The 11,518-nt window shown below is 43.4% G+C and overlaps 1 protein-coding gene across 2 annotated transcripts in view; it reads right to left on the bottom strand.

The window, feature by feature from the left end:
* Positions 1 to 999: 999 nt before the first annotated feature.
* The window catches only part of LYN (LYN proto-oncogene, Src family tyrosine kinase), an 82,794-nt gene continuing 72,275 nt past the window's right edge, over positions 1,000 to 11,518 (bottom strand). For both annotated transcript variants that reach the window (XM_021688587.1, XM_044914632.1), the window contains exons 12-13: positions 9,005 to 9,136; positions 1,000 to 2,472 (exon numbers count right to left, since the gene is read on the bottom strand). In XM_021688587.1, the coding sequence (XP_021544262.1) occupies positions 2,270 to 2,472; positions 9,005 to 9,136 (335 nt within the window). In that variant the 3' untranslated portion in view covers positions 1,000 to 2,269. The remainder of the gene's footprint in view (positions 2,473 to 9,004; positions 9,137 to 11,518) is intronic.

Here is an 11,518-nt window from a genome sequence, read left to right as displayed (position 1 = left end):
TATATCCAGCGGGGAAGCTCTTCCAGTAGTGACACAGTCCCTCACCACAGAACCACAAAGGCAAGGTCTGAGGGGGTAGAGGAGCGGCCATTCTACCTTTCAAGTCCTCGATGATGATCGGGGAGGTGATGATATCAGGCACTCTGCACTCCACGGGAGACCCTAGCATGACACAAACACCTGCCCAGCCCCTCATTCTGCCTGCCAGTCATGAGGAAGCTGGAATCCTCCTGTCGAGGGAAGAGACTGAGCTTGCTGTCCCTTGAGCATCACGTGGCTGGAGCACATCCTGAAAGGGAGCGATGGAGGAAAGGCTCACAGACTTGACTGAGAGGGAAAGTTGAATGTCAAAAGGCAAAAGGAAGCACAATCGAGAGAAGAAAAACAAGGTGAAGATAAACTTACTAATTTTCTAGAGACTTCTTTTTGTCTTAGGGATTCTTTACACTTTCTCTCCGCATAACATGCCGGGCCATATGTGTGATTCTGAAATGAAATGTGAACAGGTGGGTGTGTGCAGAAGACTGAGCGTTGTGAATCAAGTCATCAGCTTGTGCAGACATTATATGGGGATAATACTCCATTTTCGTGAGGGTGGCACTTGTCAATCAAGAACTTTAGAATATTTGAGGAAGGACATTTAAAAAAACCCCCAGGAAAACAGGTTAAAACTTAGGGAACAGTAGAATATTTTATCCCTTCTCCTAGGTACCCAACACCTAGGCAACACACATAAAATGAAATTCTAGTGATACCTGCTAAGCCTATTTGAAAACAAATCCTATTTGGCTCTCTTAAGGGACATCCAGGCTATCAACTCCTGGTTTTCATTTTCTTTCTTTCTTTTTTTTTTTTTTCTCAAAAGATGGAGGTAGAACTTGTACAAGTTCTTTAAATGATGTAACTATATGGAATTCCCTCTCATTTCCCCCCAAACGGTACTCATTTTTAGTTTAATGATCACTGGAAATGTTAAACACAAGGAAAAAACTCGAGATGTTATTGGGCCAGGTGTATTAAAATAAAATCAAAAAATAGAAATATTAGGTATATACACAAGAGCATGAGAAACATGAGGTGATACAGCATTTTCTATTCAAAGCTTACAGTAGAAAAATTTAGTAAACAAAACCTCTCGTATCCTGTGCTATGGGGGCTCTTTTGAGCCTCCTCAGTCACTTATTCTGCTTTCATATCCTTGTATAAATAGTCTCACGCACGCCTTACAAAATTTAGAAAAGATTGCTGAATCACAAAAATAGACCCAAAGATGGCGTCTTTACTTTTCTCAAGTACAACTAAAATTAACATTTCATCATTAAAATAACGTTCAAATCATTGGAAGCAATAAAGAAAATTCTTATGTTTTATCAGGCCCCATAAGGCCCTGCAGAGATTAGAATCTTATTACTCTCCCAAAGTACACTGTCAAAAAAAAGTCTCTATATAGGAAATTGTGGAATTGAAAAGCTGGACTGTTAGAAATATTCCTTCTTAGGGTAGAGCAGTTCTTGCGGCCCTTGTCCCTGTCCTGAGAGGTCTGGGCCAAGCCTGGCCGTCGGCGGGGTCCCCGCTGGGACACACAGCAGCTCTGATGCTCACCAGGGATATTTCTACAGGGCCAGACCAGAAGATTGCGGTTGTTCTGCTTCATGTCTAGGGGTTTCTGAGCAGTCTCCACGGAAGGAAAATGTTTACCAGTCTTGGATTTTAGGGGGAGGGGACCTCACTGAAATCTGGGAGAGACCATTTTAACTTTGGACTTCACCTGCAAACTGTAACAGATTGGATTAGTAATTTTTTTAACAGATAAGCCAAAGCACAAAGAAAATGCAAAGAAGGGTCACGATATGCATCCGGTTACTTTACTTTTATAAATGAGTTTCAGTCTGTTACTATTTGAGATTCACTGCAATGGCCTCTGAACCCCAGAGTCACACATTAAGCTGTAAACAAGAGGCCAGAGTGGGTGCATCTTGGACAGAACAGGTGTTTTCTTCTCAGAAGGCTGGCTGCAGATGCTGGTCTAGCAAAGCAAGGGTCCCAGCTGGGAGCAGCCCAAGCGGCCACCAGCGAGCATCAGCCAACGAGAACGAGAATACTTTTCTTCCATGTCGAGAATGTTCTTCCTGAGTAGCCTGGCCTCACTTTCAGGAAGCAGGGGCGGTGATGACCTAGTGCAAGAGATCCTAGCGCAGCCGGTGATTGTCCTGTTTTCTTTTGGCAGGAGGCAGCCGTCCCAGCCAATGGCCACGAGCCTTCCTGTGTGTTAAGGCTGCTGCTGATACTGCCCTTCTGTGGCCGTGTAGAAATCATCCAGGACGCTCTGCAAGTAATCAAACGTTGGCCTCTCTTCGGCCTTTTCCTTCCAGCACATTTTCATGATGTCATAGAGCTCGTCTGGGCAGTTCTCCATGCGGGGCATCCGGTAGCCCTGGGACAGGGCGGTCATCACGTCGGCATTAGTTCTCCCTAAAGCAAAAGAAACCAACCACTGAGAAACCTGACCGAGCGTTGAGCTTTGCAGTGGGCTTTCTGATCCCCACGTCCCGCATCCATTCTTTTCTGTTTTTTATTTTATTTTTATTTATTTGAGAGAGAGAGAGAGGGTGAGGGAGAGCGAGCACAGAGGGAGAAGCAGACTCCCCGACGCAGGGCTCGATCCCAGTACCCTGAGATCAGGGCCAGAGCCTAAGGCAGACGCTTAACCGACTGAGCCACCCAGGCACCCCATCCTGCATGCAATCTTGAAGCAAGCTTTATTATTATTATTTTTTTTTTAATTTTTTTAAGATTTTATTTACTTATTTGTCAGAGAGAGAGAGCACAAGCAGAGGGAGAAGCAGGCTTCCCGCCGAGCAGGGAGCCCGATGCGGGACTCGATCCCGGGACTCCAGGATCATGACCTGAGCCGAAGGCAGTCGCTTAACCAACTGAGCCACCCAGGCGCCCCTTGAAGCAAGCTTTAGAGGTGGTTATGGGCTGAATTGTGCCCCCACCCCGCCCCACAATACATTCATATGTTGAAGTCCTCAGAACTCCTGAACTCCTCAGTCCCCAGCCTCAGAACGTGACTGCCTGCAGAGACAGGGTTTTTAAAGAGGTAATCAAGTTCGGGTGGGCCCTAACCCAATCTGACCGATGTCCTTAGAAGAAAAGGAGATTAGGATACAGAGACCTGGGATATGTGGGCATTGTGTGGGCACCGAGGAAATGCCCGTGTGAAGACACAACAAGAAGGTGGCCATCTACAGGCCAACGAGGAGCCTCAGGAAAAGCCAAACCTGCCCACACCTTGTCGGAGACACCTGGTCTCCAAAACTGAGAAAATTAATTTGCCCCATTCAGTCTGTGGTATTTCGCTACGGCAATCCTCACAAACGGATAGGGACGCTAAGGAGATTTCTGTGAGCAACTAAGTAATGTAAATTTTAGTACGAAGGGGTCAAGACAGTATTCAATTTGCCTGAGTGAAAACAGGCCAACATGGGAAGTAGAAAACAGAGCAAGCTTTTAACGGCAGAAGGATAATGGACTTGGCTGACCCTTCAATGAACTACTCAAACCCAATCCTAACCCTCAATCTCAGTTTCTTTTATAGTATTGTTTCCAGCTTCTACCTGTAATACATATACCAAAAAATCATCTTCATGTACATTATCTCTTACCAATATATATATATTTAAAAATCCGCTTTTCCCTGTAAGTTTACTGGAAGAAGTCAAAATCCTTAAATCAGCTAGTCTAATGGATTATGTCCCAATCATTAAACTGTCCCCTACAAAGTCTTCAGTACAGGCCAGAGTCAGAACTCACACTGACTCTGCGATACGCGTGTTCTCAACACACAGTGAGGGAAGTGGGGTGTTCATTATTCCTACTGAGCTCTACAAGAGGACTGGTAATGAAGGGTGGCTTGTAATATGGTCAAATGACGCAGGGTAGTTCAGAAGCTGAAATGTCAATCTTTGATACCAAGAACAGGTTTAAGGGGGAAAAAGAACATTTTCCTCCATGATTAAAATGGGATAGAGAAATATGCTCATTTAGCAGTGTAGCAGGACCTATCCACATCTGCATGTTTTGTTTGTTTTGTGAATACCTCATTCTCTAGGGAAAAAGGTATTTCATGCAGCATATTTTCAGGTAGAGTATGTCTAATGCCCAGCACATGAGGAATTCCATTTATCTCAACCAATTGCCTTTCCACAGCCATAGATTTTTACCACTGGTGGTCACTGGGAAGATTCTAAAAGATAGCTAGAAGTGAAATGTCTTTTACTAGATTTGAAACAGAGCCTTCTTTTGAATTTATCCTCTAACTGGTGTTTCTCAAATTGTGGGTCCCTACCCATTTGAGATCGACAAATTAATTATTTTTAGGGAACTATCAGTATTTTTAAAATAAATCACAACAGAATGAAATAGCAAAGATCAGAACACACCGCACATAGTAAAAGTTAGTGCGATTTTATGAAACTTTTGTTCTATTTGTGGAGTGGGGTTTCTGTTTTTTTCTCACCATGGGTCATGATCAGTGCCCTTTGAACTCCTCTAACCTTAACTAACCCTGCTTTTTCTAACACAGTGACTGAAGGCCCTGCATGGATTTAAACCCTTGAAAGAAGACATGATTACTTCTGTCTTGGAAGAGTCCTTCTTTTTCGAAATGCAAAGTTCCAAGCAAACTCTATAAATGCTAAGATCTCTTGAAAGTTGTTTACATAGTGAATTAATTTTGCTCAAGTCTTCTGAAACACGATCTTCGGATATTTGTGTAACTGGAATGTTCTAATGGAAAGACTTCAATTTATTCTCATTCTTGAAGCCAAGAGACCGATTTGCAGTCCTTTCTTCATTTGGGGTTTCAGTCTCCAGAAATTATGTGGTTTCAGCATTGCTCTGGCTCTTGTCACTCACTCTCCTCACTTAGATAAATCTCAGATGAAATCCCTCTATTCTGCTTCTACATGGGCATTGGGGGAAGCTCTGGGATCCTGGGAGGAGGACTAACATTCAGGGTGACAGAAAATGGTAGCTGGATGCCCAACGTCTTAGGAATATCTCTTTCACTTTCTGCCTGGAGAACCCCCAGCTGAATGAAAGGTCAGAACGTGCCCACAGAAGAAAAGATTTTTCTAGCCCCTGCCCCCCCCAACCTTGCCCCACTGCAGATTTTTCCTTCCGTGTTCTCATATGTTTTCCTGACTCTGCAGGACTCTCCGTGATGCAGATAAAAGCCCATCCTGCCTGGGGGAATCTGACTTGGTAAGAGGACTAGAAAGAAAGAAATCTAAATGCACGAGTAAATCAACGAGCAAAATAAGGCTATTAAGTGACAAGTCTTAGAGAAGAAAGAAAGAGGGGGAGGGAGACCTCAACCAGACCTTAAGATTAAACCTGATACTTGGTCATTGCTCTGTTGCTAGGTTAAAGAAAGCAAACACCCATTCGCCGGTGCTCGTAAAAGCAAGCCGTTTCATATTCCATCCACCATTCTCTCCACAAGCATTTCCTGAGTGCTTACAATGGGACACAAGCTAACACTAGGCTCTGAGAGATACAAAGACGATTAAGACCAAGTCTTGTCCACAAATGGCTCACAGACCAATGGGGGAGATACCCTCAGGAGAGGGAGGTAGGTGGGAAGCAGGAAATGAAATCTGGAGTGGGTAGGAATTAGCAGAGACTAGAAGTTGGTGAAGGAGCACAGGGAGGAGAAAAATGCAGTACAGCAGAGAATAGAAAATTTAGTATTTGAGGGCGCCTGGGTGGCTCAGATGGTTAAGCGTCTGCCTTCGGCTCAGGTCACGATCCCGGGGTCCTGGGATCGAGTCCCGCATCGGGCTCCCTGCTAGGCGGGGAGCCTGCTTCTCCCTCTGCCTCTGCCTCCCTCTCTCTTTCTGACTCTCATGAATAAATAAATAAAAAAAAACATTTAAAAAAAAAAAAAAGAAAATTTAGTATTTGACTACTAGAGTTTTGATATGTAACTTTTACTGACAAAATTATATATTTTACTCTCTTATTCCCAGAAGTTTGCTCTCTGTCGGTGATATCAGTTTTGGCACCCAGCCAACATGTGTATTTGCTACACCTCTAATTGTATCTCCATGGATATTTCTAGAGGGTCTCTGTTCAGTTCACTGAAATTGATATTAATGGTTCTGATGGGGGCAAGGGGAGGGAGGGCTGTCTGGAGATGAGGAATGAAAGGCACACCACTTCCACCACATACTTCTTTGTATCTCTTGAATTTAGAACCATGGGATCATACTCTTAACGATAAGTAAAACGGGAAAATTTTTTATTTAAGAGATAATAGTATGAATATAAAATTTTGAATTCTGAACAACAAATATTAGAATAAATAACTAAAATTCCTGAAAGTAAATGCCTTTGAGGAGCATGAAGCCAGGGAGGCAATTTTTCATTAGAAGTCTTTTCATACTACCTCATTTTTTGATGTACGTATATTACTTAAACAAGAATGGAAATACTTAATAAACACATAATTTTTTAAAAGTTAGAAAAAAATAAATATTGGAAACTTCAGAAGCTTATCAAAAAGAAAATTAATATAGCCTATCATTTCACTGCCCAAGGATAATAACATTTTGGTGTATTTCATCTTTTAGTCTTTTATTTCTTTTAAAAAATATGTGTTCACTTTATATTTGACCTCCTTATTTCCTCTTTGTTTTGTCCCCTCCTTTCTCTTATTCCCATTATTTTGCAAAGCTAGGTTTAGGTTTCTAAACCACTTAAAAAAACCCCAAACTTAACATATCCAGCACTCTTCTGGGTAAAGAAGATACGCCCAGATAACTCAATTATCAGTGGCGTCTCTCCCATGAGCAGTTTTATAACAGTGATGGGAATACCCCATGTTGGCAACGTTCACCAATTTCTGTGCCACCTGTGAATCAAGTCCTCTGAGATTTATGTAAATAGGATTGTTCAGTTCTGTTCGCATCTCCTAATGCTAAAGGCTCTCCTCATGACCTGAATACATCATCAATCCAGAGCTCCTGACGGTATCTCTCACACCCCTGGTCCTTTACAGGGGACAAGCTACCCTGGGAGTAGATCGGTCAGTGCTTTCTGGTTGGTCCTACTGTATTTTTTTAATTTAATTTAATTTTTTTTTTTTTTACCATTTTTCTACTGCTTTTTTTTTTTTAACAATTTTTTACCCTAAACATTTTTAAATCCTGAACATTGAGCATATGGATGAGAACACGGGCCTGGGGTTCAGAAGCAGCTCTGCCAGGAACTAGTGATTCAGTTCTGGGCAAGAGTCGCCTTCTCTGAGCCTCATGGGAATTGTCTGTATGTCGTTCTGGAGCATGTCAGACATATCACAGATCATTTGATGAAGTTAAATATTTATTTATTTATTTATTTATTTATTTATTTATTTGACGGAGAGAGAGAGAGCACAAGCAAGGGGAGCAGGAGAGGGAGAAGCAGACTCGATCCCAGGACCCTGGGATCATGACCTGAGCTGAAGGCAGACGCTTAATGACTGAGCCACCTAGGGGCCCTTAAATGTTTATTTGATCAGATATCAGATTATATATGTAATCTGAATAGACTATCTTTCTCTGTAGATAGATATAGATTATATAGATACATAATGTCAGATATCAGGATCGATCAAGAAAATATTTCTTTTTCCCTATTTTCCCGTAATGTTCTCATTCACTTCATCATCTAGAGCAGAGTGGCAGTCAGATATGAAGTGTTGGCACAAGGGGGATTTCAAGGGACAGTCAGCCCACTGTGTAGGCGCCATCCGAAAACTCTCCCCTCTCCCCGCTGGCCCTGGTCCCTGACTTCCGTATGACTCTTCCCCCAAACAGCACTGAGGGTGATCAGGAGCATGAAGGCCACACTGTGCCTCTGTCCACAAGTTTTTCTCATCCACAGCATGGTGTCTATCTAGATGTTAAATGGCTTGAGCACGTCCATTCATTCATCCAGCAAATTCTCACTGAGACCCAAACCATGGGGCCTCGGGATCCCATATAGTGGCTGTTTTCTCTAAGGGACGCTCAGCCCCCGCCGACGGCCCTGTGACTCCCTCCTCATACCTGCTGCTACCAGGATCATAGTGTAAAACCAGCAGCCCTCCTCCTCCTCGACAATCTTTAACCCACTCCATAGGGCACTGTGCCATCTGACAGACTGTTGCCTCACCGTTATCAGTCTCTTCCTACCAGAATACCAGCTCTCAAAGGCAGGAGCTGTGACTGCTGCATTGGGGCCCCTCAGGGGTACCCGACACCCTCAGATATTTTTCAAATGAGGGAATGATTTAACCATTAAAGATTCAATTTTAAATTCATCATATCCATTGATTTTGTAAAAAGCCTAACATTAATGTGAAGGCTTTGGGAGAAATCCTCCTTGCATATTCAGGCATGGGTCCCGGTTAAAGGGAAGACTGGTGCAATCCGGCTCCAAGGGCTTTCGGTGTTAGGAACCGAGAGACACCGAATGGATGTCCTCACATTCGGTAAGTTACAGGTCGGAAAGACCTTTCACTGATAAACAGAGGAGGTTATTTCCCGAAGAGACAGAGGCTCCGAAGTACTTCATACAAATCTCTGTTTCAAAACTAACCCAAAAGCATTGCGATTCCTCATTTCTGTGTCTGTTTCCTTCTCCGTCAGGTGCACTGCTTAGGAGAGCACCCGTGTCTAGCCTTCTACTCCGTCCTCATATCTGCAACACCTACGACGGTGCCAGGCACCTTCCAGGCACTGAGAGGTGCCAGGAATTCGTTAGGGGGAAAAAACAAAGGAGATGCACTCAATCAAATAAGAAGGCAGAGAAGTGTCTAAGCATTTTTAGAACACTTTCCACTCAAGATAGTCATTTGGAAAAGGGCTTATTCTTAGCTTTTGGATATGGATTTATGTTTTTATGCGTCCTGCCATTTGGCTTTTTTTTTTTCTCATATAGACCGCTTGAATGGAAATAGGTAAGGAAACGGTACCTGGGTAGGGAATTTTCCCATAGGTGACGATTTCATACAGGAGAATTCCAAAGGACCACACATCAGACTTAATCGTGAAACATCCGAAGTTGATTGCTTCTGGAGCTGTCCACTTAATGGGGAATTTGGCACCTAAGGGAGAAGACATGTCTTACTTGGGCCTCTGAACTGAAACAAAAAAGTCATGGGCATGTCACCTTCATACTTTCCTTCTTTTGGGGAAAATTTTAACTATTTCTTTTGAATAGGTAATGCATATACATAGCACAGGACAGAGATGGTAACAAAAATGCTATACTGAAAATAGTTGCCTCCCTCCCGTTTCCCTTTTGGGCATTCCCCTTGTGAGAAGCAAAGTTTCCTTTTTTTTTTTTTTTAAGATTTTATTTATTTATTTGACAGAAAGAGACACAGCGAGAGAGGGAACACAAGCAGGGGGCAGTGGGAGAGGGAGAAGCAGGCTCCCTGCCGAGCATGGAGCCCGATGTGGGGCTCCATCCCAGGACCCTGGGATCATGACCTGAGCCGAGGGCAGACCCTTAACCGACTGAGCCACCCAGGCACCCTGAGAAGGAAAGTTTCTTGTGTATCCTGCCAGAGACATCATAATGAGCCCACTTTAAACCAAAGAACATGACACAGAATGTAAAGAAATTTGTTCTTAGCTTGTGTATTTGTCCCTTAACAGCAGCCTCTAAAGCATATATCTTCAGTGTTCACATGTTCTCCAATGAACCCATACTATGTTTATATGGAATATAAATATCTCCTGATGCATACATTCTTGCAGACAAATCTCTATAAGCTCATACCAACAGGAGTTTCAGATACTACTCCAAATGCTAAAGTCTCCTGATTTCACTTGCTCAGCCCAAACTTTACTACTTTTAGGAATTGGGTAGCATCATGATCTGCCCAGAGAGAGATTGTAATGACACCAGGATTCTCATGGGGAGCTGGTGAGGCTAAGGGACAAACCTGGCTCGGGGTAACTTGCAGGGACATCTCAAGGAAAGTAGGGACTCAGGCACAGAATGTCATCCTTATATCCTGGAAAGGCGAGGGGTTCCCACCAACCGTTTTTAAAGATTTTAAACATGTTTGCCTTTATTAGGTTTTTGCTTTAGAATTTCTTGTGGTATCAGACCCAAATTGGAAATCTGAATGAGATCAATAAGAACAGCAGAAAGCCTCATGGAACAGCTAGGTATGGTGTGCAGGGCACTCACTATTGCACGTTCTGGGGACTGACCCTGCTGGGCAGTGGCAGAGGGCAGGGTGGGGGTTGGGGCACGTTGCTCCAGGAGGGGCCCTGGTGTGTGTGGGGGGGTGTGGAGTCAGTCCCACACAGTGCATCTTGGTTTGAATCCCGGTTCTGCTGTTTCCAACCTGGTGTGACCCTGGCAAACCACCTACTGTCTCTGGGCTTTGTCGGCACCTTCATCTATAAGATGAGGAGACGGAACCTCCCTCAAGTTGGTGCCAGAGTTAACTGGGTTGATCTGCACGCTCGGCACAGGGTAAATACAGACAAAAGGTAATTATTATGGTGGCCCTGAAATGGCTACTATTGAATTCTAGGACCCAGGCTCTCTGAACTAAGCCACCTGTCTCACACAAGAAGAGTTAGTTATTTTTTAAGGCACCACCAGTCTTGTCCAATTCAACAGAGCCAGTGGAATATGTTCTAGATGGTGAACTTTGAGACTACATCTCCTGGGTTTGGTTCTTGGCTCTCCCACTTACTACAGGACCTTAGAAGCTGCTGAACCTCTCTGTGGCCTCACCTATAAGGTGGAAATGATAATAACAACAACAACAACAACAATAGGGCTTATTACATAGGGTTATTATAAACATAAATGAGATAACGTATGAAAAGCACTTAGAGGGGAGCCTGGGTGGCTCAGCCAGTTAAGCACCTGACTCTTGATTTCGGTTCAAGTCATGATCTCAGGGTCCTGGGATTGAGCCCCATGTCGGGCTCCACGCTTAGTGGGGAATCTGCTTGAGATTCTCTCTCTCCCTCTCCCTCTGCCTCTCCCTGCCTCGTGCGCTCTCCCTCTCTCTCTAAAATAAATAAATAAATCTTAGAAAGAAAGAAAGAAAGAAAGGAAGAAAAAAGGAAGAAAAGCACTTAGAATAGTGCCCACCATACTGCAACTACTCACAAGATTTTAGTTGTTATTTTTCACTCCCTTTCCTCAAACTGTTTTCCTTCACCTGCCTTTTTGCTGAGGACAAGTTGTCACCCACCTAAGAGAACACAATCCTGAGGCAGGAGGAGAACCGCCTGAAGCATGATGGGCACAAGAGATGCTAAACAGATCAAAACAAGGTTCTCAAGCTGCCATCTTTCTTTCTTTCTTTCTTTCTTTCTTCTTTCTTTCTTTCTTTCTTTCTTTCCTTCTTTCCTTCTTTCTCTTTCTTCCTTCCTTTCCTTCCTTCCTTCCTGCTCTTTCTTTCTTTCTTTCTTTCTTTCTTTCTTTCTTTCTTTCTTTCTTTCTTTCTTTC

Source organism: Neomonachus schauinslandi, chromosome 4 (assembly GCF_002201575.2).
Source record: "Neomonachus schauinslandi chromosome 4, ASM220157v2, whole genome shotgun sequence".
Classification (NCBI taxonomy): domain Eukaryota; kingdom Metazoa; phylum Chordata; class Mammalia; order Carnivora; family Phocidae; genus Neomonachus; species Neomonachus schauinslandi.
Note: the sequence above shows the minus strand (reverse complement) of the source record. Positions and strands in the feature narration are given on the sequence as shown.